The 27,767-nt window shown below is 47.7% G+C and overlaps 1 protein-coding gene across 1 annotated transcript; it reads right to left on the reverse strand.

Moving 5' to 3' along the window:
- Positions 1 to 1,685: 1,685 nt before the first annotated feature.
- On the reverse strand, positions 1,686 to 26,413 carry EXO1 (exonuclease 1). Its single transcript, XM_037057482.1, has 15 exons — positions 25,451 to 26,413; positions 24,523 to 24,696; positions 20,133 to 20,252; positions 19,575 to 19,698; positions 18,488 to 18,625; positions 17,429 to 17,641; positions 15,673 to 15,860; positions 14,846 to 14,942; positions 13,031 to 13,256; positions 12,255 to 12,257; positions 10,565 to 10,808; positions 9,169 to 10,147; positions 6,488 to 6,589; positions 4,325 to 4,518; positions 1,686 to 2,157 (listed from the first exon to the last, which is right to left on the reverse strand). The coding sequence occupies exons 2-15, from the start codon at positions 24,681 to 24,683 to the stop codon at positions 2,016 to 2,018; spliced, it is 2,931 nt and encodes a 976-aa protein (XP_036913377.1). The 5' UTR covers positions 24,684 to 24,696; positions 25,451 to 26,413; the 3' UTR covers positions 1,686 to 2,015.
- Between the last annotated feature and the right edge of the window lie 1,354 nt (positions 26,414 to 27,767).

The raw sequence follows: 27,767 nt of genomic DNA on the forward strand, positions 1-27,767 counted from the left end.
CATTGTTGTTGGACTTCTGTATAGTTCAAATTTCTGTGTTTGGGCTGCGTTTTTGTTGCTAAAATGTTGTTTTTAAACTTGGTTGTGTGAGAAGGCAGTGTTTCCACCTACGCCTCCATCTTGGTGGAAGTCCCTGTCAGTTTCGTTTTAAAATTGGTTGTTGTCCTTTTGGTTGCACAAGGAGGCAAAGTGTATCTACACCTCCATCTTAGCCAGAAGTCCTTTTTTTTTTTAAATATCCAATACGGTGTTCTGCTGAGCTGTCCTGCCCAGCTGTTCCTCCCTCTCTCCTGCTCAGTATTGGTTTAACTTCAGTTTCTCTTCTGTAGGGACTGGGCCCTAGAAGGAGGCCGGGGCTCACCAGCTCCAATAGCTCCCTCGGTCTAGACCGAATCCCTCCCTCCAACATCACTGCAGCCGCATCGCATCCCCCCCGAGGCACCGGCAGGCGGAGCCATTGTTTGAAAGGCAGTTTCCATCTCGGCCTGCTGTGCGTTTTCAATGGCTCTTCAGCTCTCCCGCCACTAGGTGTCCCTCTAGGACTCCTTTCTTCTCCCCCTAGACGCCCTCCCGTATCTTTATGTGGTTTTCCTGGCTGTTGTATTTTGGGACATTGCGTCAATTGGTCGTAAGGCTCAAAGGTTTTGATTTGCTACCCAGTTGTGGGGACTTGAGGACTGGAAAACTATGGTGTTGCCACCGCCCCCCCTTCCCCAACACTGATTGTAAATGCCTCCGGCCCGATGTTGGGCCCCCACTTGAAAGGAAACTGCTTCAACCCATCTCAGCTTCTTGTTGGCTCCTGCCACTGGAGAAACGATTTCTCAAATCCCTCGTCCTTTACATGCTTCTTTGCCGGTCTCCTCTGCTGTTAACCCTTGAGCCTTTAGTATGCTTTACTGCTTTTCTGTCATTTGAGTGGCATTTCAAATAGGTGAGAAGATACAGATTAGTAGGCAATGTTTGAGTCACAGTCCCACTTTGTGCTATAGCAGGAAATAATGCTAGGAAACGGAGACTTGCATCTGTTCTTTAGATTGTTTTTTCCAGATTGGTTTTTATTTTTTTTTAAATTTATGTTGTTTCCTACAATGTTGTGTTTATGGTTCCTTTCTGACCTCTTTAGCATGTACTTTAAGAGTCTCATTTAAAAATGAAAACACCCTGGGTCCCCAGCCTTCCCCTTCTCTATCTCGGATACGCTGGTACCAACTGCTTTGCTTCATGGCAGAGCTTCCCTTGTGGGGCTGGCTCGCTTTCCGGGTTTCTGCCTAGTTCTCGGCGCATATTACAGACTTTGCTAGTCTAGTATCTTGCATCACACCTAAGACAGCAGTTTTAAATGTGTTAAGGAATTGCTAGCCTGTACGTTAAAAAAGACATAAAAATAGGCTGTTTGAAGTTTGAGACTATTAATAGCCTAGGTAGTTCCTCTTACAAAAGGCTAAAAGCAGTTTCCATCCACAGGCACATCTGTAACTGTAACCCAACCGGACTCTTCGAGGACGGCAAAGCACTGTCCCAACTGTGCAGTGACCCTCAGCTGGCCAAGGGCCCCTCCCATCCCAAGACTTTATTTTCAATTCAACCCTGAAGGACAGACAAGTAAGGCAGGTGGAAACATGTAACACGCGGAGAAATGCGGTGATTTCCACTAGGCCCAAATAACTACAGACCGTGGTTCTCCATTCACCACCCTTCTGTGGGACAATGTGACAGAAATGGGGTGACACAAAAGAAAGAGAGTCAACTTCCAAATTCCATGGACGTGCCCATTTAATATTAAAACTTCCCAGAATTGTCAAAAATCAAGTAGTTTCTCATTAGCTTCTTATGAAAATATAAAAAGCTAAACAGAAGAAACACATAGTTAATGTACAAAATGTGTTCTAGGAAAAAAAAAATGGTGTGCATCTAAGAACACATCCTTCCGAATGGTAACTGCCTCATGTCCAAACAGGACTTCAAATTGATAGACAGTCTCGTGGGGGCAGTAGCTTCCCAGCTTCCCGGGTTTATTGGAATATTGCTCTCTGAACACGCGTGCACTCTGATTTGTTAAATATTTCTTCTTCTGTTTCTGGAGTTAGTTGGATATTATCCTTGACTGGAGACAGAGGATCCGGCTTCTTACAAGAAGAAAGCTTCTCAGAATCTCTGCAAAACATAACCGAAGAAAGCGGAGTTGGTGCTTTCAGACAGTGAGTACTGACGAGCATGGCCCCCCCGCCCCACACCGCGGCATGCCCAGAGGACGAGACCCCTGGCTGTATGACGTGCCTCAGCTCACCGTATGCACAGTCGGGTTCTGAGAACAGCCAACAAAACCTGCCTCAAAGGTCACTTTTCAGCGACCTTTCACAGCAGGCACCAGGGCACGCACAGCGATGGACCAGCTAAGGCCGAATGGCGCCCATGAGGAAACGAGGTCCTATCTGCGTAGCACTCGTCTCAAGTCTCGCGAAGAACCAGTGCAGCTGAGGCGTGACGGACTGTTTCAGCCCATCTTCTACGCCCCCCTGTTGTGTGGTGTTACTGGAAGAGGGTATCTGCAGTCTCCACCTCCAAGTACTTACGGTTAAAAAAAAATAGAAGCCAGTCTGACCTAAGAACATTCTTGACAAAGTAGTAAAAACCACTAAGTTCATTCAGTCTGGATCCTCAGCTTGTTACTACCCTCCATGCCCATCGCTGGACACTGACTTCTGTGCTGGACACTGAAGTCTGGTCACCGTCTCAAGGAAAAGCACCCATACTGCCACTGCTATCGGAGTTAGGTGTCTGGCCAAGGGTGCGCCAAGATGAGCAAGAGCCTGTAAGTAACTTCAAATGTGTCAATATTTGAAAAATAAGCACAACACTTTCCAAATGGCCGGCTCACGGTCCTGGGCATCCTGTGTGAGTAACAGACCCAGGGACTGGGGCCCAAGGCCAAGTCCACTGATGGCGTTCCACAGTCTGTGGGGCCACGGCTCCAAAGCTACTGCTCGATGGATTTTGATGTAATGTCCAAAAGAAAATTTACAATTCAATAAAAAGGGCATGAAAATAAAATATGCATTTTCAAACTACAAATATGTGTGGGGCCAGATTTCCTTCATATACTTTAACCAAAACAACACACTAACAGATCAAACGGGGTGTTAAGGATTTGCAAAAATGTAAAAACAATGTCACTCTTCTAACATTTTGGGTTTAGAAAATAGCTGTATTTTTTTAGGAAAAAATATACCATTGATTTTAATACTTAATGAACTTATTGTTTAAATATAACTACATATTTTTTTCATCTATTGATTTTAGAGAGAGGAAAGGGAAGAGAGAAAACAACACAAACAGATTTGTTGTTACATTTGTGCCTTCATTGGTTGCTTCTTGTATGTGCCCTGACCACAGGTTGACCCACAACCTAGTTGTACCGGGACAACGCTGAGACCGTCTGAGCTGATGGGCCAGGGCCATTTTATCCTCTCAAATGGCTAAAGGAGAACAGATATAACACAGAGACCAACGTGTTTTGGGACCCTCAGTGACTTTTAAGAGTATAAAGGGTTCCTGAAGGCAAAAAGTTTGAGAACTGCTGCTGTATGGTTTAATCCTAGACTTCACACAATGTAAAATAAGAAAAATAAATTGTGTTTCCACTCACACCATTTCATCTGTGTGAGTTGTGACATTTCTAGTAGGTAAGGTTTAATCTTACCACACTCGTGTAATTTTTCCGTTTTTCACTTTTAATCTTAGCATGTTTGCTTTCTTAAGGACAAGAAAATAAGTGAATTATAAATCAGAGTTACTCTGTCACTAATTTTGTAGTCTAACAGAAGTATTGTGGTTCAAAACATGTAGCTATGGACAGGGTCAAATAATTTGAAACAGTGTCTGCCACATGCATCAGAAAGCTGGCCAACGCCCTCACGTAAACGCAGTGACGTCCCCCACTTCAGATGTGACAACGTAGGGAAGCGAACGGCTTTACAGCCAGGAAGCCCCGTTGGCTTCCCGCCCCCGTGTCTGACCAGCTTTGGCTCATCCCACTGCTGAGCGGGAAGACGGAGAGGCAGCCGCACGCAGGCCGGGAAGCGTCATCGGCTTAACAACAGCGACGCCCAGGGCCGGGCTGAGAACCGCGGCCCCTCACTCGCCGTCTCCCACTAAACGGAGGTGCAGCCATGGAAGTGAGAATACTTACTACAGGGAGGAAATAGACCCCTCTCTTAGGTGAGAGAAAAGAGAAATTAATTCACATGAACACAGAGTTGGGAGAAGGACTGAAATTACAGAAACTAGTAATCGTCCTACTTGAAGTAACGAGACAACTCACTTTTTAAATCCAAAATTCTTCCAGAGCGCGTTGATTTTTATCTGCAGCCCCGGCCTGTTCTCGGCGTTGTGCTGCTGCCTCTTCTGGACGCCCGCCGGCTTCCTGCCCAGCCCGCTGGCCCTGGCGGGCACCAGAGCTTTGATCCTGGTCGTAGGAAGGCTGCCCGTGGAACGGGACTTACACAGCCCGGGAGCCTGAGGGTTAAACGCTCACTTTAATACGGTTCTGTTAAAGCAGCTACCTTTAGCTAACGTCCCACTATTCTTTATATTCTGCACAGAAAAATAACGTACAAGCACTGGGACTAAGGCGGTTCCCATTAGCAGCATAACTGAACTGCAGTAACGGCACCCCCACCCTTGCGCTTCGGGGTCCTTCTTCAGGGCGACTTGGCCGCAGGAACTGAGCTAACGCGACAGGTGGCCTGACTCCCGAGGTGGCGACTACGCGACAACCGGGCGGGTGGTGTACACAGTGGGAATACACTGAACAATGGGAGGACTCACATCCCCGGCACGACGGACGGGACATGAAATCTCACCACACTGCTCAGACCGTGACATGCCATTTGAAACTTACAAACTGTTTATTTCTGGAATTTTCCACTCGGTATGTTCAGACCCCAGCTGACCGTGGGTGACTGAAACTGTGGGTGAGGGGGCTGCTGTGTACACACACCCACGGGAACCCACTACACACTGTTGTGCGCTTTGCTGTTCTTACTCACTGTGCCCCGAATCCACTTAATGATGTGTCTTGGCGATTTTTCCATTTTACACGAAGGACTAAATTTTGTTTCGAACAGGTCGCCTGTTTTCCCGGTGTGTAAACACACCACTTACGTTATTTGCACCCAAGGGCTGATTTTGACGGGGTGAAATACGGGGTCATCAGAATGCTGGTGTGTTGGGGTAGTGCCAGTGGGGCACACAAAACAAGGCTGTGGGACGAACGCGCTGGCAGACAGTGTATAACGGAGGGGAAGGGTTCGGCAGAAAGAAAAAGGCTTGGACAGCAGTATGGCCGTGACCAGAGGGAAAGGGGGCGGGGCAGGAGAGGCTGAAAGGGGGTGAATGGCGACAGGACTTGGGGCGGCGAGCACACAGTGCAGCATACAGACGGTGTGGTACAGGAGTGAACCCTGCGCTATTAATTTTATTAACCAATGATCCCCCACTAAACCAAATAAAAAAGATTCACACAAGAAAGGTAAGACCCTAAGTCAGGGTGTTGGTGACGGGGACAAGGCAGTGAGTAAGGGCCAAGACCAGCAGGGAGGCCCCGAACCTGGATGGGTGGGGGTGCGCGTCTGCTTTTCTTTGTGCCGCTGGAGGAGGAGCAGGCCGCAGTTACAAAGAAAAAGGACAACCTTAGAAACTACAGAGTACGGTTTTGAAACTAAGTGAGAGAGAGAGGATACAAATAAAAATGCTCTGAGACGAAGAGGTCAGAGGTGAAGCGGGCGAGGGGTGCTGGGGGCAGAGGGGAAGGTGCATCGGACTTTTCACAGGGACAGAAGCGCCAGTGAACCCCCGACAGTGAGAACAACGACCAAAGATGACAGTTTAACCTCCAGACGTAAATCCTGTCGGGAAGGTGCCTTCTACTTTTCCAGGCCTGTCTCTCACTGCAAACAGTTTTGGTATTTACTTCCAGACTTTTTACTGTTGTTACACAAATACACATACATGCACACGGACATTTTTAAGTATTCCAGCAAACAAAAACGCCATGCCAATCACATTTTTCCCCTTCATTCAAAAATAATACGGACATCTTTCCAACACAGGATATGTTTGGACAAGTCTTTCTCATTAAAAGACATTAAAAAGTCTTATATTTATATTATATTTAACATTAATATTTTAATAAGTTTGAGATTTACATTTATATAGTATGAGATGAGAGTCTTACATGGATATGCATACTACTTAAATTTTTAAAAAGCTTTATGTTTAAAAAAATATACGTTTACTGTAGAAAAACATGAGAACACAAAGAATAACAACAACAACCAAACACAAACACGACCCCGGTTGGAAAGTAGACTTTTTTATGTCAATAAAATTAGAGGGGTTCTAATTTTTAATTGTGGTCATATTTCTTATTTTCTGATAATAACCATGCACTGCTTCTGAAATGTAAAAAAATTAAATGTTTTACCTTGTTCGTTAGAAGTGTGTCGTTTTTTGAGATATGAGAGAAATGTAGCTTGGATTTCTGATTACCTTGATTATCGAGTGACTTAAAATTGCAATCAGATTCCTAGATCCCCCAGATCAAAAAATAAAATAGAATTAGATTTTTACTTGGAATTTTTATGACACACAATCAAAACTCAACAAAACACAAGACAAGTCAACGAGAAAAACCAGTGTAAATGCAATGTCATCACGCAGAGAAGAAAGTAAAAGAAGCTTGAGAGAGAACCAAAGAAAATGAACGTAATGTGACAAGAATGAGGTTTGCCGGTGTTATTTCAAGTCACATTAAAGAAGCTAAGAAAAGTGTTTTGCTGGAGAATAAATTCTACAGAAAAAAGTACACATTTCAAACGGCAGCCCTGCCAGAACAGCACCCAGCCAAATGCAGAAATTCAGGACACACAAGGAGGCCCTGCCGGCCAACTGCTTTCCCAGATCACTGGCGACAAAACGCTGAACCAGCGTGGGTCCACATCTTGCTCTCTGTCTAATGATTTGAGAGGGAGACAGACAGACAGATGGCAGCATCTTCTGTGTGCCCGGATCAGAGACGGAGCCCACAACCTCGGTGCGCCCACACTCTAACCCACCAAGCTACCCGGCCAGGGTTAGCTCGACATCTCTGAATCGCGCAACACGTGCAACAGCGAAGAGAACAGACATCCAACGCACGACCGCCCTTCGAAGGACTCGGAGACCTATCCTCTGCACCCCAGCCCCTCCACCATTACTCGTCTACAGACAGAATAATCTGACGCCCACTAAGGTCAAATCAAAAGGACAGCAAATGGAAATGTACAAGACTTTACATTTTCTGCATTTTTCACAAGGGGTTTCTTTTAATATCTATCTTGGGTTCTACACAGTGTTATACATTATACTTAACAAAAGTGAAAAGCACTCCGTTAACTTGGGTTGCAACTCATCCGAACGCTAATACTCTCCACTCGCAGCCAACAGCAGGGGTGACTTGGGGCTAAACCATTTCTCCAAAAACCTCGAGTGAGAGCCTCAGATGACTCCCCTCAGCCGGGGTCACTGAACCAACAGGGGTGCTGCATTTCAGGGAGCCACAGGCGAAGGCTCCAAAAGAGGGGCATCCCCCTGGGAGCCACACCGTGAGCACCGACCCCCAGGCCGAGCCCCGGTGGCACGGCTTTCTGCAACACGGAGTCAGAGACAGAGGGCACAGTCTGTATTAGCCTCGTTTCTCCTGGGAGGGGCGCTCTGCATCTGCAGGCAGAGACCACCCACAGCGGGCTTTCTAGTCCAGGGTCTTTCTGGTTCACGTTTCTGCGGTGAATCAGCACCACCACCAGGGGGCCCACAGCCTGCAAGCGGGCCAGGCTTCTGGGTGACACGACGCCAAGGGCTCTCAGAGCGAGAGGCCTGGCTCCGGAAGGAGGGAGACAAATGCCGCAGGGACGCTGCAGGGGCCCCGCAGACGTAAAAGTGCCCTCCCGGAACATGGGGATGTTTTCACCAAAGATGGTCCAGAGCAGGCCACTGGGGGGCGCCCAGGGGGTCCCAGAGAGCCCGCCGGGTGGAGGGGAACAGGGAGAAGATGGTATACAAGTGGAGGCACACGTGTCAGACCCGTCCGGACCGCCCGAGGCCCCGCAGCGGGAGGGGAAGAACCCAAGGGGTCGGCTCCCTCTAACGTTAGAAACACCACAGGACAGAGCTGGGATTCCAGCAGATGACCTGAGCTCAGCTTTCTCCAAGTGAGAACAGCTTTTTCCACATTTTAACTTGGTTCTTTTATGCAGTTTGAGCCCAAACACGAGTCAAGTTTCCTGTGGAACTTAACTACCTTCCTTTTGATAAATACAAGCTCTGCGGGTTTGTCCGACGCTGTTCATCCCTCAGCACCAGCGGACACCCAATCCCACCGAGGCCTCGGCTGTTCTCACAACTGGGTAATCCGAGTCACAACTGGGTAATGTAAAATGAAGTGTGTTACACGGACACATGTTATCTGTGACATCGCAAGTTGAGGGAGTGGAGTCTGCTGAGGTAACTCAGACTTGAAAAAAGCTATTGTGTTATCGCATCATTTGAATGTAATGTCACTGGGGTTCATGAACAGCACTGAGTGAGGGGTTTGATTATAAGTCAGATTAAAAGGTATTTTATGAATAAAAAATGGTTAGGATGCTTTTATGAATTTAAAACAAAATAATATAAAGTCGCTTGTTTCTGTTTTGTGACAAAGGGGAAGTTTAACAAGAATAAGAGAAAACGAAAATACATTTCTGAAGCAGTACGGCATTAGTGGGGCCATTTCCTTACAAGGCTTTAAATGTCCTCTGAATTCAAGAACATATTAAGGAATAAATATTAGATGTATAACAACTTGTCATTTCATAGCTTATCACTCTGCTTAGGTCTTCACTGCTCCACACCTGAGACAGTGACTCAAACAGCAGTTAGATTGGATGGGTCAGAGTCTAAAATCCGAAGGACAGAGAAGTCCTTCAGGTGAAAAAAATGTGAATTTTCTATGTAATAGTAACTAGAATGAAAAATGAAGACAGCCAATTATTTCTACACGTAGACAAACCTTTCTCAATGCCGTGACCAACACCCGACTTTGTTTTACACCCACGTTGAAAAGCAGAGGTTCCAAACGTGACTTACCTCTGAATCCAAGTCCTTGCTAGAAGGCTGAGGAAGGTCTGACGCGCTTAGGCTGAGCGGTGACGATTCTGCGCTTTCTGGGGACTTGGACGGCCCCCCAACTTCACGCGAGGGACGTGTGTCATCCCACAACTCGCCACGCCTCACCCGAGATACGCCGGGCGTCGCGTGCTCGGGCAGAGAGCTGGGGGAGCCATCCTTTCTCTGGAGCGGATGCGATGTGGTGCTTGGAGAGGGGCTTGGGGTTCTCGAAAAATCCCTAAGGCTTCCAGACCAACTAAAACAGCTTCTTAGTGTCCCTGCGGTGAGTGGTGAAACGGTCCTTGTGAATTTGCTGGTCTTAAAAGACCGAGTCTCTTCGTCGGCAACCACAGTTACATCACCTGGAACCTCATCATTTGAGTTCTGCGCTGTATTTCTATCACCCGGCTTCCGGCCCTTGAGACCATCTGATTGATTTAGATCCACCAGCTTCCTGCCCTCCAGACAACGGGATTCATTTAGATCGACCAGCGTCTTGCCCTCCAGACAACGGGATTCATTTAGATCGACCAGCGTCTTGCCCTCCAGACAACGGGATTCATTTAGATCGACCAGCTTCCTGCCCTCCAGACAACGGGATTCATTCAGATCCACCAGCTTCCTGCCCTCCAGACAATCCGATTCATTCAGATCCACCAGCTTCCTGCCCTCCAGACAACGGGATTCATTTAGATCCACCAGCTTCCTGCCCTCGAGACAATCCGATTCATTCAGATCCACCAGCTTCCTGCCCTCCAGACAATCCGATTCATTCAGATCCACCAGCTTCCTGCCCTCGAGACAATCCGATTCATTCAGATCCACCAGCTTCCTGCCCTCCAGACAATCCGATTCATTCAGACTGGTCTTTTTGTCTACGTCAGCAGTTTCATCTAGAGGCTGACTGCTTGCTTTCTTTGACAGACAGTCCACAGAATCCAGAGAATTACAAAAAAACCTAACAGAAAAAGTAACAGAAAGATTGCGTAAGTATTTTACTTTTCTCACAAGGTCATAAGATTCAGAGTATGGCCCAGATTGTTTTTAAAACAAAAGTTTCATCAATACATAACTCCATAAAAAAGGCAAAACAGAGCTCTTCTGATTACGCCAACAAGCACACATTTAGAAATTTTAGTTCCACAATAAATTTTTAGGGTGTTCTAAAAGCAGTCACCTCTCTCTATACACACACACATGTGTTTGGGGCTTGTGTATTTACTACAGCCCCTGTTAACTCGGGCAACACACAAAACTGGAGCTGTATTAAACCTGCCCCTGCCCCGTCTGACTCCATGTTTGTTTACGGCCATTACGCGCGCAGACAGAGCACACAGTACAGCGGACAGACCGCGTTCTGCAGGGACCGCCATACCTGCTTCTGGTCCCCGGAACCACGACTGCGCCGCTTTCTTTGTTTTTTCTCTGTAAAAACGCTGCAAACTTATTTCTGGCTGTGGGGGGTGCACTTGAGCTTCTTTTAACAGCAGTTGCACCCCCCGGGTCGGGCGTACACACTCTCGGAGAGCCCGGTGACGTACTGCCATCGCAGCTGTCCCTCTTGGTCTTCTTCGGACATGAAAGAGAGTACTGGCTCAGCAGGTCATCTTCTGACAGCCCTTCGGAAGAAAAACGGAGCAATAACCCTGTGTCCACGTGTAGCTAGGGTCCTGGCCTTCACCTCCCAGTTCACAGCCTTGGCCCTAAGAATGAAGTCTTTTTTTTTTTTAAACTATGCATCAGAAAAGGAAACCCAAGGATAACTAAAATGAATAAATTCCTTAGCTGTGTTTTATGATTTCACAAGTTAGCTTCCATTTAACGTCACTTGAATAATTTTATGTGAAATTACCCAAACCGAAATTTCAGGAGGCAATCAATTCTGTATGGCAACATACTCAGTATACTAAGGGCCTAATTTTGAATGTAAAAAAATTTAACAGAATTTACATGTAAATACATATTTGATTTAAAAAGTGTTCCAGCCCTGGCCGGTCGGTGTGCCTCAGTGGACTGTGGACTGAGCACCGGCGCCTGAACCAGGGGGCTGCCAGTTCGATTCCCAGTCAGGGCACATGCCTGGGTTGTGGGCCAGGCCCCCACTGGGGGGGCGCACAAGAGGCAACTACATGTGGATGTTTTTTCTCTTTTCCCTGCCTTCCCCTGTCTAAAAATTAATTAATACGATCTTTTTTTAAAATGCCCCAGCCCGAGATAGGCAAGGACACAGAGATGGCAGCGAGAAGTTTCAAGTCAGCCCAGCCAGCCCCCGGTCAGAGCAGCGGCACACACAGGAGTAAGCGCGCGTCACTCTAAAACACCCTTAAGACAACTGAGGGCACTGAAACACTACAGACAAGATGACGATGCTCAAATTTTAAAGTGCACAGATTTTTAAACAGATCAGTAAATCTGACTGACTCCTGACAAGAGCCTAAATCTGTTTATTATGAAGAGAATTATGAGCCCTTACAAAAGAGCAAAAGCAGATGCTGTAGGAGCCCGACAAGGCTCCGAGGAAGCCATGCCAGACTGACCTCACTTCCTCCCGCGACAAGCCTCAGACTCGCCACCCAGGGGATGTCAGAGGTCTGAGTCACCCGCACCCCCCCTCTCACCCAGGCAGACAAGGCAGAGCAGAACCTACTGCGCAGCAGTCGGGTGGCTCGGCAGCAGCTGGACGGCCCTGAAAGTCCGGTAAGCACCCTGAGTGTGACAGCTGGTCCAGCTGGACCTCATGCTCAGATTTCCGTGCTCGCCCTGACTCACTGAGACAGGCGGTAAGCAGCCACATTTTAACCAGAACTTTAAGGTGCAGGAAGCCACACCTCTCCAAGTTTTAGCTGGCATAGATAATACCCATATAAAGATTCAAAAACAAGTATTAGTGGGAAAGTCCCTGGCAAGAAAAGAAACAAAAGGCACGCAGACTGGAAAGCGGGAAGCAAGGCTGCCTTCACTCGGACGCAGTATGACTGTTTACATGGAGAGGCAGAGAGTGTACAAAGCGAACTCCGCAAGGCCGCGGGATACGAGATCGATGCACAAAGTCCGTATCTTTGTACGCGCTGGCAATGAGCAACGAGAAATCAGAATTCGAATACCATACACAACAGCATCAAAGTCTGATACGCAGGGATAAACTTCATAAGGGATGTGCCAGCCCGTGCAGTGTAAACTACCAGGCGCTGCCCAAGACTTAAACTTAAACGGATCAGAAAAGTCAGTGTTGTCCAGCTGCCAATTTTCCCCAAACCGATCAACACGTTAAACTAAACCCCAATCAAAATCACAACAGGCTCTTTAATAAACAAACAAACACACAAACAAACTGGCGGTTGATTTCAAGATGTAAATGGGAATGTGGGAAACAGAGAATGAACCAAAACAACTTTTCAGACAACCTTAAGGAACTTAAACTACCGGTTTCAAAACTGACATAAGGCTGCAGTGGCGAAGACAGTGTGTCTGGTGCAGGGGCAGGAAAAGAGACTGACGTGCAGACAGACCGACGTGCAGACAGACAGCCCCAGGGCACAGCAGCAGACCTACACACACACACAGTCTATCGACTGCGGACACACGTACCACGGCGATTCAATGGGAGAAGGATGACCTGCTGAGCAACTGACCTGCCACGTACACAAAAATGGGAACCTTGACCCTCACCTCATACTGCATTTAAAAATCCATTCAGAATTAATCATAGGCCTAAATGAAGGGTTAAGACTATAAACCTGCTAGACAAACCGGGAGAAAAATCGTAGTGGCCTTGGGTTCAGCAAAGATTTCGTCGATGTGACTGACACACACTAGCACGTCACCAAAATGAGCTACGTACCACCTCTCGGTCTCTTCGCGGGGGACGGCCTCCCGGGAAGACGGAGGCCTTTGGGACTGACCACGTGTTCCATGCCCACAGGGCTCGGGGTTTCCCTCCGTCCTGCGGCGCCTGGACCCACATCCAGCTCCAGTCTGGGGCGGCAATTCCTGTGCCAAATGCTACTGATGTTGGACGGCTTTGGACATGTTTTATCATCCCAGCTGCAGCTTCTTGACTGGGCAGGCTAGAACAGTAAAAGAAAAACAGTTCTTTGAAGGAAAATGGCCAATTTATTCTCCTCTGCATCAACATAAATTATAGGCAAATAATTAAATGACCCTCGAAAAGAACAGCTTTTTGATGAAATATCTGTCCTATAATAATAACCTTTCCTACTTTTCGTCCTACACTGTTATCAAATGTGTCTTGTATTCTTAGGCCTGTTTCTCTTCTAACAAGGGTCAAGTGACCTTGTTAGCTCATTTCTCAGAAATAGAAAATAAAACTTCCTAAGATGAATAGTGCAAGAGACGAGATTGCAAATAAGAAGTGTAGACCAAAAAATGGACTTTAAAAATTAGGTATTTACAGTAACCACGACCCCACCCCTAGAAACTGGTGGAGTCAAACGGAAACCACAGACCTCACGAAACACCAGTTCCCACTCGGCCCTCACTTGGCACCACCTTCAGTGGGCAAGAGGAAGAAACGGCTACATTGAGACGTACATGAAACTTCCCCTGTACGAGGCCTTCCTGCGGTCAGTACGGGCATGCCCTCCCCCTCTGTCTGCGGAGTGACTGGATGGCAGTCACACGGCCTCCTGCAGCCTCTCGGACCAGAAAACGTGCACCCAGCTGGTCTCCTTTCATTGCTAAGTCCCTTCACTTCTCTTAGTGGCCTTGTTATCTGATAGTTCTGCTTTCTCAGTGTTTCCAGTCCAGTCCAGGCGTTTTTACCCTTGCTCATTAATTCAGTCCTTTGCTAAGCTTTTATTAAGCAGATTGAACATAGTTAGGTTAGCTAGTATTCTGGAGTCCAAAGGAAAATAAAATATAATCTTTGCTTGTAAGGACTTAGCAACGAAAGAAGATAAAAAAAAAACCCCACGTTTATGAAGATTGTGTTCTTTTGGGAAGGATCAAAAAATAAACCATAGACACATAAATTATGTAGCAGAAAGTGCCAAAAAGGAAAAAAGAGAGAAATGTAACTAGGGAAAGCCGAATTCCCTAATTACAGAAGAGTAATGAAGAGTTCGTTTTTTGACTGCGGTCAAAAAGGTCACAGAGGTCATTTACATAGATTTGAGAGACATTTAGAATCATGGGCCGCGCACACAGGCCAAAGACTGGGTCAGAACACGTATGAATGAAACGAAAACAGTCCGAATGGAAATGCGAACAGGAAAGAGAACGGTGGGAGGGTGCGCTATAGGGGCACCTACAACCAGGAGCGAGCAGAAGAAAACAGGAAGGGGCTTAACGGACACAGCAGGTGCCGATTCGATATATTCGCTAGACCGTGAGAGCCAGCTCAGGCTCCCAAGCGCAGTGAGCTTCTAGGTTCCAGCCTCCCGCAATTCCAAAGAACAAAGACCACACATAATGTGGTCACTTTTTAATTTAAGGACATTAACTGATATACCTACATTCTAAGAGAGAGAATTTCTCTAGCATCAACGTGTTTTCAACCTATTCTCTGCTGTATGCCTCGATATAAAAATGCTTAAAATATGTTTACCAAATGAAGATTTGCCCTTAGTCACAGTTCTGAGACATAACCGAAATACAACTAAAATGTGCTTTCGGAAAGAAGCCATTAAAATGTTACCATAGCAGTGTCTGGATTGTAGTCATCAATCTGTTCAAAAGTATTTATATCTTTATTTCCAAGTGCTATTTGAAGAGCTATAGAATCATCAATATACCTAGGTTGGTAAGATTAAGGAAAGATGCTTGTATCTGCAAGCAAACAAAAGCCACTGTATCAAGATTAAAAAGCACATTCATCCATCAGAGAAAACCCCCAGTCCCGTAACTTCGGCGGACTTCGGCGGTGGGCCGTCCCCTACACCCAGCCGCACCAAAAGCAGCACTGATCCACCTCCAGCTGTCACTGCAGGAGCTGGCCGTTTCCGAAGCAAAGCCCCCAGTCATCACTGACTCCCTTTCAAGATACACTGGGAAGTCCTAGCCCCGACCTGAGTGGCTGGGGCGGGGGGGGGGGGGGGGGGGGGGGGGGGGGGGGGGGGGGGGGGGGGGGCGGTCCCAGGGCCCGAGGGTGTGGCCAGTGGATGGGGGCGGGGCCTCCCCGGGGGAGGCCACCCTGCTCCTCCTGATACCTGGGGCTGTTTCTCTTACCAGGAGTGTCTGTCTTCAGTGCCACCTCTGGGATATGTCCCTGAAGTGCCCGACTCTGGACGTGTTACTATCGAGTCACTCTAAGTAATTAGCAAGTCATAATGAACGAGACTCAGATTTATAAAGAAGTTGCTCTACCTTTTCACTAGAATGGTAATTAAAATCAACAAATTGCAGATTTCACCATCAAAAAAAAAGCAAAAAAAAATTGTGAGCTTTTTACTGTCTCACTAGGCATGTCACCAAAAGCACACAGAGGAATTGAAAATTTCTGCCACCCTGTCTCAGAAAGGATACCGCCCAGCATAGCTGAGGGTTTCAGGGTCGACGTCATCGCCATAATCATTCAGAGGGATGAGTTTCCTCCTGATGGGGTCGAAAACGAGCTGATAGAGGAAGGTATTGTTGGCCCGAATAAACCCTTTGATGTAATCCTCTGGTACTGTTATGTTCATCTTGAGATAGTACCCGATTTTCTTGATGACCTAATAATGGATGCAAAAATACTTATGAGTTATCTGCAAACAAAGAATACAGAGTGTATTAGCCCCAAGACCAACCAGTTTACATGGAAGGAGGGTGAGGAGAAACAGAGAAACCAACTGCTTTCACCTCCATTAAAATCCTCTCCCACCAACCAAAATTCTGAGTCTCTACAACAGTATTTTGTTTGCTTTTTCTATTATTAATCCAAAGAGTGAAAAGCTCAGTGACACATCAAGTTTCTACTCCCAGGTATAAGTTTCAGATACTCTTCACCCTCAAAGGCCCTTCCATTCAGAAGGCAAAAAACGACGTACAAACTCGAGAATTAAAAAGCCCCAAGTAGCCCCAGCTGGTGTAGCCCAGTGGATTGAGGGCGGACCTGGGAACCAGGGGATCGTGGTTCGATTCCCAGTCAGGGCACATGCCTGGGTTGCAGGCCAGTTCCCATTGGGGGACACACGAGAGGCAACCATACATTGATATTTCCCTCTCTCCTTCCCTTCCCCTCTAAAGATAAACAAAATCTTAAAAAAAAAAACACACCAAAACCCCCAGTATTCCCAGATCACATTTTCAAAGCGAAGTTGGCATTCTAACTCCTCCTGACAGAGTCATGGGCGATGAGAGCTGGAAGTGGTTTTGAACATTTTATATCGAACCCCTGGATGGCACGGGAAAGACCCAGGAGCTGAAGGGATCCGGCGTCACAGATGGCGAGGGTGCGTCACTCTCGCCAGCTCTGCCACTGTCCCAGTCCAGAGATCTTCCCCCCAAACCGCGCCTCCCCCAGCCCTGAGGACTCACCCCCCGTCCCGGGAAACGGAACAGGGAGCTCTGCTCTGCGCACTCTAAGGGCTCTAGAGAACCACCCGACGGGGAGAAAACGAGCTCCTATCAGAGAACTCACAGGGCAGTGACCTGCGGCAACTCAGAACTTCCCAGAGTTCCCGCCTGCACGAGGCGGGACACGGCATCGGACTGCGTGGGGAAGTAGACAGGAGAGCCCACTGTCTCCTGGTGAGCCACATCAAAGAGGTGCGTGTAAACCTGCAATTCTCACCACTTTCACTGGGTTTAGAAGACACGGCTACTTTTTAAAAAGAATGTATTATCATTAATTTTAAGTGAATTAATAAACTTCTGTTTTCATTTCTGATTTGGTAAATGTCAAGAGCTATAACCCACATAAACACAAAGCACCTGCAAAAAGAGCTTTAAGAGCGTAAAGGGGTCCTGAGACCCAAAGTTGGAGGACCACTACGGAGCAACAGGACAAAAACCCAAAGCAGTATGTGTTAACGCTATTTCTACCGGAATATTTTAAAGAGCCCCTAAGTCTCTTTGTATTTCTCTTCATTTAAAGAGTCACTACTGCTCTTTGGTCCGTTGCGGAGAACGTGGTTCGTCTGTAGCCAAAAGCAGAGTTCCAGAGTGTCGAGTCATTTTCTCAGTTCAGTGACAGAGTTGGCTCTTAACAGACTGTTTAAAACCCACATTCTGGGTGTTCCACCCACTGTTTAGGAATCGCTTCCAACAGCGAGCGTGCCGCCTGGTGAGCCGCCCTCACCTTCACGATGTCCGGGTTGTTGGCCAGCCGCAGCACCCTGCAGGCCTTTGCCAGGCCGATGCCGCGCAGCGAGGAGAGGTAGTCGCAGCCCGACAGGATGCACATGTAGCGGAACTTCTCTTCCGTGAACGCCCCGCCAAGCTGTCTGCACATGCCCAGCCGCGCCTGGTCGATTTCCAGTGCGTTGCCAACCTGGTCCATCTTTAAAATCACCTTCCAAAGGAAGGGAAACTGTTAGTACCTATAAGGCCGCAACCCACTGCAGTATTTCTGAGGCCTGTCTTGCCCTTCACCGTAACGACGGGACAGGGCGGGAGAAACACGCTAGTTACCTGCTGCCGTATCTGCAGATGACTAAGCCGTGGCTGGGACCCAAGGAGAGCCCCTGCTGCGCCCACTGTCCCCACTTACGCCCCACAGCTGTGAAACGGCAAGGGGTGCAGAAAGCACTCACCTTCCACTGCTACTCTTTTTAAGTAACCCTTTTCTTATCTTTAAAGTGAGACGTGTTCATTATAGAAAATCTGGAAAACAGAGATTCACGAGGAGCTACGCAGAAGTTGCCCTAAATTTCCCATCTACCACTGTTACCCAGCACATTGACCTTCGGACATAGATCCTTCTAGTTGTCTATGAAACATAGATAACATAAATAACACAGTACTAACAAAAGTGAGGTCCTCCTATACTTTCATATCTTAATTTTCCCCTTTAATATACCATAAAAATTTCCATTGAAGTTTTATGCACAATCCCATCCATAGATAAATTAGTTAACTTAATCTAACTGAAAAATATAAAGCACCTAAATTGTCATTACTAAGAAGTAAGACTAGTAAGTCCATATTCTACTAAAGAACTTGGACAAAACAACAATGTAACACTTCAACTTAAGGCCTATTCTGAAAAAACACACAGATGATACAAAATGGCAAACTGCAACACACTTTCATTTGAAGTAATTTTTAACACCGTAACTAGAAATCAATGTCAGGCATTAAATAAAATACTACCGGCGAGGGAAAACACCAGCTCCGTTAAGCACACTCTTTTGAGTACCTTTCTGCAGCCGAACGCGAGGAGGTCGGAGTCCTCCGTGATGATGGCCTGGGCAATCCCAGCCTTGTTCAGATAGGCCAACTGCGCGTCCGCTTCGTACGGCGCCACGAGGCAGTCGACGCCCTGGGCCCGAGCAGCCTGTGACAGAGACCCGTCAATGTGCAGGACGGCGTCTGCAAATAGTGACCACGTCCCATTCCACACGCACGCCGCTGCCAGCCCCCACGTGCAGAACACAGCGTCAAACCCGTCTCCTCTGCAGTACGCTTTTCCTGCTTGTAGTCCCGGCATATGCGTATTCAACTGCTCATACAGCCACTAAGTCTTTCAAAAACCAACTTATACATTTGGAGAAAATACTGCCATACACTGAGGGAGCGAGGGGGGCAATAACTGATAAGCCACAAAACTTAATTATTTCAAACTCAAGAAAGCTTCCCTCTTAAGAATGGTTATGCTCTGAAGTACCTAAGACAATTTTGGACATCGGAATACATGTTCAGGGATGGGTTCTCTTGTCAGACTGCAAGAGTGCGATAAGGATGAACTGCAGAGTCGAGTCACTACATGTATCTTCCCGTTTGTTTATCAAGCAGTTTGAGCACCGGCCTGCGAGGGGAAGTGAGGCTGTGACTGTGGGCACGTGGACCCTAACATTTGCAGCAACGAAAAGAGGCTTCTAAGCAGAGCAGGTCAGGTGGCCTGGAAGCCCCAGAGATCCCAAGCCTGCAAGGCTGGTCGGAGGTCTCTACCAGTCACCGGGCAGTGAAGGGTCAGTAAACGGCGGAGACTCCAGGAGGGTGGGGCGGAGCTGATCCTCCCGGAAGGCACCCCTTCCAGCTCTGCAGCGCGTGCTGATGGAGTTAAAGTGACTTATCTGAAAAGGGGGCTTTCTCCCTTGGAAACTGCTGGGTCCCTCCATCGAACATACTGTTCCTTCTTCCTCCTCCGACCTCAGCCTGCCCAGATTAGGACGACAGTAACGTTCCTCCCTTGGCCCCGTCTGCTCTCCCATGAACAAGCAACTCATAACCAGCTTCAGTGACCCCCGCCCCATCACCCCAGCATCGCTGCCGCTCTGGCTTACTTTAATCACTTTGTGGGCCATGGCGTGTGTGATGTTGACGCAGCGGGTGAAACACTCCCTGGCCTCCGAGACCTTCCCCTCGCGGAGAAGCTGCTTCCCCTTAAGAAGGTTGGCTTGTCGTCTTCTGCAAGGGAAAACAGTTAAGAAGCCAAATCAAGAAACTGTAATAAAACTCCAATTCAAGAAACGTTCCTAGAACAGAGAGAAGCTGGACTCCTTTGAAAGTGCACACCAGGTCCTTGAGCCTGTTAACCCAGTTCCCTTGGGCTTCTGGGAAAAAGGAGTGATTTATAATCACATCAGCTCTCCGGGCCTGCCCACAGCAAGGCTTTACATCAGAAGAAGATGAATTAACGAAGACACTTAAGAGGAAGACACTGTGACTCGAGACTTTTGCATTAAAACTGACCCTCAAGCATGAAGGACAGAACTTTATCCACATACAAGGAACCTGAGGGATCCTTTCTGTGAGGCTTAGAACAAGCCTCAGCAAATGAAAACCCACAGCATCAGACCTCAGTGCAAGTGAGTCAGAGATTGAACAGAGACTCGACTTACTCTCTTCTAGACACCTCCACCTCTTTCTTAGAAGGTAAAGTACATCCATCAAATACAAGAATGGGCTTGATTCCATGACACAGCAACATATTCACAAATTTCATACAAAATCCTACATACCTGGGAAAAGAAAGGAAACACATTTAGGTGTTCTGCGTCTTGTAAGGTAAAAGTTTTGCTTTTTAAAACCAATGACATGAACTATGAAGGGAGGTTTTTATTTATTTTTTAAGAAAATGTTTTCATAGGAAATGGAAACTAATTTAGACACGGGCCCAAATCCGGCCCTGGACCCCGATAAGCTACGCGCCAGCCAGCGGGTACCCCGCCCTGCACGCCTGGCTGTCTCCGCCTGCAGAAGAAAAGGCTTCGGGAACCTCCGGTCCCAACACTGTGCGGCTGCCCACCTTGCCTTGTCTCCCGTTTTGATTCTTCTGGCTTGGAACAATTTCAACGTTACCGAAAAGTTGAAGGGATTGTCCAACCACCCCATTATCACGCTCAAGGAATTTAACAGCAATAACACATCATCTATTATCCAGTCTACATTAGAATTCGTCCCACTGTCCCAGTGATGTTCCTTAGAGTCAGTGGCATCCCGGTAAATGCCCAACAACCAGTTTGGGGTAAGGGGTGCCTGCCTGACATGTAGCGTGTCAGTATCCCCGACAGGAACGGCCTACGATGACTGCAAACTACCAGCGTGGGGTCCCTGAACTGCGAGGAGGTGTGCAGGACACTGGTGTGAACTGCGGTTCCCAACACGGCTCTGCTACAGATTTTACCCCCAGGCCGAGATCCAAACACGGATCATGTACTGCATTTAGTTTTTTGTTCTGTCCAGGCAATTAACAAAAATAACTACTTCTATGACTCCCATTATTTCATTTAAAAAGGGGTCTTTTAACTCAAAATAGAAATAGAAAGGCATAATCTTAAAAAGTAATCATTTAAATCAAATACATTCAATGAAAGGTTTACTTTGTTGTCCTTATTTCTTTTTCTTGTGAACCAGTGAAAACAAAGCCGCGCTGATCTACACAGCAATCGCTGTGATCCTATTAAATGTCATATAAAAATAGGGGAAAGCCACACAAAGTTGTAACTCTGTAAAAAACCTTTAACCAGACAGAACACAAACATCAGCTACCGGTGCCCTCGTTTTCTGTTCTTCCAGGTGAGCACATACAGACTACCTCACGCTTTGTAAAGGTCCCAAAAGTTTATCCTAGGCTCCCTGACTCTTCTGTCCTCGTCTGATTAATATTCCCATCCAAGGGTGGACAAAAAAGGGATAATAAACTCTCTGAGATGTGATTTATTAGCTGCTTTGGGAAAGGAAATTAAAATACACAATACTCTGTTCAAAATCCTGAAACTTTTTAGCTCAGTGCACATTTACTGGACCTGAACCACACGGCAGGTCCCACTGCAAAGGGTATTCATTCCCTGCATTTGGACAGCTCTTCCAACTAGTCAAAAGCCTCCGAATCCCCAGGAATTACAAAAAGGAGAAACGAAGGTCTCCCCCCATGGAGAAATATTCAAAGACAATGAGGAAGCAATAAAAAAACTTGCAGTTTTCAAGTACAATTGCAACTGCTCAGATTTAATGGTGAAAAAGAAATTGGCTTAGGGACTTCCGCCAAGATGGAGGCGTAGGTGGAAACACCATGCCTTCTCCCACAACCAGGTTTAAAGACAACGAAGTTTTAGTAAACAAAAACGCAGCCAAAACAGTGAAAATTGAACTATGCGGAAGTCTGACAACAAGGAACCACTCAGCCAGACCAGTAAGAGGGGCGGAGTCAGCGGAGGAGCAGAGTCGGGCTGGAAAGACCGTTTGGTCCGATCGACCCAGGAGTGTAGGCGGAGGCGGTTGGTGGAGCCCAGGTGTGGGGTGGCGACAGGCAGACCCCCTGAGGGCGCAGGGTGGCTGGCTGACTGCGGTCACACATTCGCGAGCAGATAAACCAAGCGAAGGAGCGAACAGTGAGACAGACCCTGCAAGCTAGGGCCCCAGTGACGGGATTTAGAGCCTGAAAGCACCAACTGGAAAAAGACTTTCTCGGGGTTGAGGGGCCGGGAGAGGCTCCCAGGCTCACTGAGAGTTTGTTGGAGAGCCCCACAGGGTCCTGGAGAGTATACGGGCCCACACACCCGGGAACCAGCACCAGAGGGGCCCAATTTGCTTGTGGGAAGCTGCAGAGGGGACAGAAATCTCAGAGAGAGCGGAGTGGAGCAAACACCATTTTTCCCCTCTGACCCCGCCCCGACATACAGCATCACAACCCAGCGACTGGGTCGACGGCCCTGGTGAACACCTAAGGCTCCGCCCCACAAACATAACAGGTGCGAATAGACCAAACATTATGAGTCAAAAACAACTCAAAGCCCCAGAGCCTATAATTCTAAGTGACCAAGAAATACCCAGCCTTTCAAATGCACAGTTCAAAACACTGGTAATCAGGATGATCACAGAATTGTTTGATTTTAGCCACAAATTAGAGGAACATATGAAGACTAAACTGATTGAAATGAAGGGAAATGCACAGGAAACCAATAGTGATGGAAAGAAAGCTGGGACTCAAATCAAGGGAGTGGACCAGAAGGAAGAAAAAAACAACCAAACAGAAAAGAAGGAAGAAACAAGAATTCAAAAAAATGAGGAGAGGCTTAGCAACCTCCAGGACATGTTTAAATGTTCCAACATCCAAATTATAGGGGTACCAGAAGGGGAAGAGGAACAGCCATGAGTGGAAAACTTATTTCGACAAATAATAAAGAACTTCCCCAATCTGGCAAAGGAAATAGACTTCCAGGAAATCCAGGAAGCTCAGAGAGTCCCAAAGAAGTTGGACCCAAGAAGGAACACACCAAGGCACATCATAATTAGCCAAGATTCAAATGAAGGAGAGAATCCTAGAAGCAGCAAGAGATAAGGGGACAGTCACCTACAAAGGAGTACCCATCAGACTGTCAGCGGATTTCTCAAAAGAGACCTTACAGGCAAGAAGGGGCTGGAAAGAAGTATTCCAAGTCATGAAATCCAAAGGCCTACAGCCAAGACTGCTCTATCCAGCAAAACTTTCATTTAGAATGGAAGGACAGATAAAGTGCTTCTCAGATAAGGTCAAGTTCAAGGAGTTCATCATCACCAAGCCCTTATTATATGAAATGCTAAAGGGACTTATATAAGAAAAAGAAGATGAAAAATATGAACAGTGAAAGGACAGCAAACACACAGTTATTAACAACCACACCTAAAACAAAAGCAAACCAAGAGGACAGCTAGATCAGGAGTGGAACCATAGAAATGGAGATCACATGGAGGGTTAGCAACAGGAGAGTGGGAGGAGGAGAAGGGGGGAGAAGGCACAGAAAATAGCATAGATAGTAGGTAGAAAATAGACAGGGGGGAGGGTGAGAATAGTAAGGGAAATGTAGAAGCTAACATGGACATGAACTAAAGGGGGGAAATGGTGGGGGGGGTGCAGGATGGAGGGGAATGAAGGGAGGGAATGGGACAACTGTAATGGCATAATCAATAAAATGTATTTTTAAAAAAAGAAAAAGAAATTGGCTTAAAAAACTGACCCCAGCAGCCGGAGCGGCAGACGAGTCACAACCCTTAGCCCCACTCACTGCACAGGCCACGCGGTCAAAGTGACTCCGCAGGCCTGAGGCCCCAACTCTCACCGTTCAGTAACGACTTTCCCCCTTTCTCCTAAGACACAAACAGGGTTAACAAACCCATTCTCCCTACAGTCCACTGTGTTTAAGGAAGTCACATAAGATCTGTGAGCCTTTCCTCTGGGAAACCAATGACCCAACATATCGCAAAAAAGAAAACACATAGTAAGTACCCAAATCCCTGGAGAAAAATCTGTCCAGAAATCGTGCTTGCTGTGCTAACGTTTTTATTTAACAGAGAGAGAGGACACAGTCCTGCCTCAAGTGAGGTCAAGTGTATGTCCACGCGGCCCACCATGTAGTCCCCAGTGAAGCAAAAAGGAGGCAGGACACCTCGCTCCTTTGACGCAAATGCTTTGCTTTGCTAACAGGGCTTGGCACTGTTGTCTGTACCCAAGAAAGTAAAAGTCTGAAATCACAGCGGATTTTCAGAATATTGTTAATGCATTTATCTTAGACAAAGAATCAAGGAGACGCTCTTCAGTCTTTGCCCATCAGTGGGTGGACAGCTGGCTCATTCCAAATAAAAACTAGGCCTGTGTCACAGAGGGAAGTCATTCCCCATTTGGCAAAGTTCTAACACATACACTCACTTCCCGATAAACCTGGCCGTGAATGAAAACGATCCTTCTCTGAAAATAAGGCATTATAATCTCACTCTTGTCTGGCAACGAATTAACAGGAGGCCCAAACTTACTTATCAGTAGGTTCACCTTTGGCCAGTTTTTCGGCACAAGCAATGGCGCCTTTGTGAAGCCAGCAGTACGTGTCCACGGCTACTACCTGCCCTTTATACTTCCTCACGTGGATGGGTTCGGAAGCTTCTCTGATGAACTGCAGTAATCCATGGATTCCCATTGTGCCAAGTTACCTATACGATACGAAAGGAGGAAGGGGAAACAGCAATATTTAAAGCAAATATATTATTAACCAAAAGCCTTAGAAAAAAAGATGATGGCAGCTGAGGAACACCTGTTACTGTTCAGATGTCTGCAAATCCATGTTCTCAACTACCTGGAGCCCAGTTTACCTGGGCTCCTCCCTGTCAAACCATTTCCCCAGTCTAGAATTTTCATACCTAACCCTAATACCATCTCTAATGCCATTTGCTAGTTCCTTAAAGTTTATTCTTTCCCAAAGCGCTTCCCCACTTGGAAGCATAGGTACTCCAAGCCCTTACTTATTTAACACAGCACTGGACACGTGGAGGGGCTAAGAAAGTAGGAGGCTTTCTTGCCTGTAAAAAGGCTGCTAAAATCAACATCAAATGCCCTCTACACATGCATCATAAGAGCCCATATGCACATCAGCATAGGAAGGTGAACATTTCAACTGGAAAATATAATAAATGCTTTGGGAGAGAAGTGCTAACTTCCCACTCCTTCCATCCAGAGGGCAACCCCCATGGTCCTTCTGGATAGAAATCGTGGATTTCCTTCCCGAAGGAACTATTTCCCCGAGCAACACATTCCTTCCCGAAGCAACTGCTTCCCCCAAACCCCCAGGATGAGAAGAGACAGCAATGAGCATGGTGCAGTTGCCTGGCATTTCATAACATAAATCTCTCCGGCCGAACATTAGGTTTGGGAGGAAGGGGGGAGCGCAGGATCAGAAGTCGGCCTTACCCTGTTGACACCGTATTGAAGCTGATGCTGTAGTGCAACAGTTGTCAAGTTTCAGCAGTTCTCAGGCTCTCACCTCCACTCCAGGTGGCTGCGATTCACTTAGGGAGTGAGGTGGGGGGCGGGGGGGGGGTTCTGAATTTTAATCTCAGCAGGTAACCTGGATGCAGGTGGTCCTCAAGCCACAGTTCAAGAATAACAATCTCCTACGTCTCAAATAATGTCCCTAAAGAGTTTTCTTGCACTCGGAGGAAAACTGACACAGTTTACATTTCGTGAAACATACTTTCTTCCAAGCTAGGCGAATATCCTCGAGTACGTAATTCCTTTTCAGCATAGTGAGACTGAGTGCCACCAGACTCGAATCACTCAAGTAGCCCACCAGAGGGACTGGGAACAGCAGCGACATCACCCTTTCACTCCCGTGCCGCGCAGAGATGTACAGGAGTGGCTCGCCAGCCCATTCCAGAGGACACGCTTTGCACTAAGGGAAAAAATCTATCTGTCAACATTTAAAAGTCGGGAGATGGCACGTAAAAACGGGACTGCTAGCTTCTGCAGAAAGTTTGAGTCCGACGACCGGCGCCCGGTCCTGCAGGGGAGGGTCCGCGGGGAGCGCGGACGGCCTCTCCACTCGCCAGCTGCAGCGCTCGCCTGGCCAAGCGCGTTGCCTCGGGATCTAACACCCTCCCGCACCACGAACGGCCCTCGGGCAGCGCCTCCGCCGCGCTCTGGGATCGGGAAGAACCCGCAGAGCCGGAATCCCGAGACCGGAACGGGAGACGCGCAGACGGACCCCGCGGGGACCAGCAAGAACCCACCCGAAGACTCCGTACAGCCCGCTCCGCTCTCTTCCCGGGAAGGGTTCTCCCCGCCCGCTCGAGGGCAGCCGGGCCGGGTCCCGAAACCGGTCCCCAACGCCTGTGACTCACTACGGGCCGCAGCACCGGAGGCACGCGCGCTGGAAAGGCCAAACCATTCAATTTGCGCGGGAGAGGCAGAGGCCCGCCCAGCGGAAGTGAGGTCACCCCAACGCTGCCACGCCGGCTCCTCCTTCCGGACCGCTTGCCTCCACGGAGGCGACTGCGGATGGTACTGCACGCCGATAGGCCAGACACCGTTTTGAAGGGGCGGGAGGAGCGGAGCTGATGACCAATAGAGAACGGAGCCCGGAAACTTGAACTTTTTTCTTTCGCCAGGGATGCTGGGAATTGTAGTTCTCTCCCGACTGCAGCCTCAGTTGCGGGCTCCTAAGTTCGGGCCTGCGCCGCGTGTCTGCGTTGAGATTTTTAAAACCTAAGAAAGGGTTCCAGGGAAGCAGAAGATACATCTAGGGTTATAACAGTCTTTGGACCCTTCCTGCAGAATTTGGGAAGGGAGAGAGGTGGCGCTTGGTAAATAATTTCACTGAGAAGTGGCAAAGATTCTCTCCTTACCCAAATTATAGCCAGGCTCCTTTAAGCCCTCTTTCTCAACCAGGCCTCAATCTTGGACTATAAAGACTTGAAAACACACTAACATAGTTTCTAACAGCTCACGGCCACACCCCTGGGATGACTCTGGCACCCCCTTAAAGTGCCTCGGCAAGAAAACGCAGGGTTGCCAAAAGAATTAACTGCTTGTTCTAGCCAACAGCCTAAGATAAGGGCGCCTGTCTCCGGTAGAAGGGTAGGAGCCTAAGTCTCGTTAGGGCTGCTTAGCAATAACCAGCGGGGTGTCACTCTTCGCCCCCCCCAATGTCTGCAGCTTTTCACCTTGGGGACTCTAATGAACCCCCATTCCCTCGTTCTCTCTTTAACGTCCCCCCCCCTCCGCCCCCCCATCACCTCTGTACAAATGGAGTTGAGTTCCATTCACTTTGGACCCTTTTCCTGTCGCAACAGTATTACGATTAAAATCTGCCCACACCGCTCTACGTAGTGTCCAGCTTTGTTCCTTATCTCAGAGGAATCTTCGAGATAAGTCAGGGGAAACCTTAAAACCAAACAATCGTGAATGTGGTTCTTAGGGGGGCACGGACTTTAAAGCCATTTTGGACTTGGTGGCCACTTGCAACCAGGCTTCCAGTTCCTCGTAACACTCTAGACCTCCGTTCTTAGGCTGTTGGCATAAAAGGAAAAAACATCGGTAAGAACCTTAATTAGGCCAGACTGCAAAATACGCCCTGTGTTTAGGGATGGGCAGGAATTTCCCTCCATGCCAGGGATGCATGAAACTGGGGATGAACTCAGGTGCTGGGCCAGTCAGTCGGCGTGGCTTTGCAACAGAGTTGCTAGGCTGTGTTTTCATTTTGTTCCTCTGTCGCATTCATTGTGAATAA

The sequence above is a fragment of the Sturnira hondurensis genome, unplaced genomic scaffold, assembly GCF_014824575.4.
Source record: "Sturnira hondurensis isolate 20B ecotype Veracruz unplaced genomic scaffold, ASM1482457v3 Scaffold0000942, whole genome shotgun sequence".
Classification (NCBI taxonomy): Eukaryota; Metazoa; Chordata; class Mammalia; order Chiroptera; family Phyllostomidae; genus Sturnira; species Sturnira hondurensis.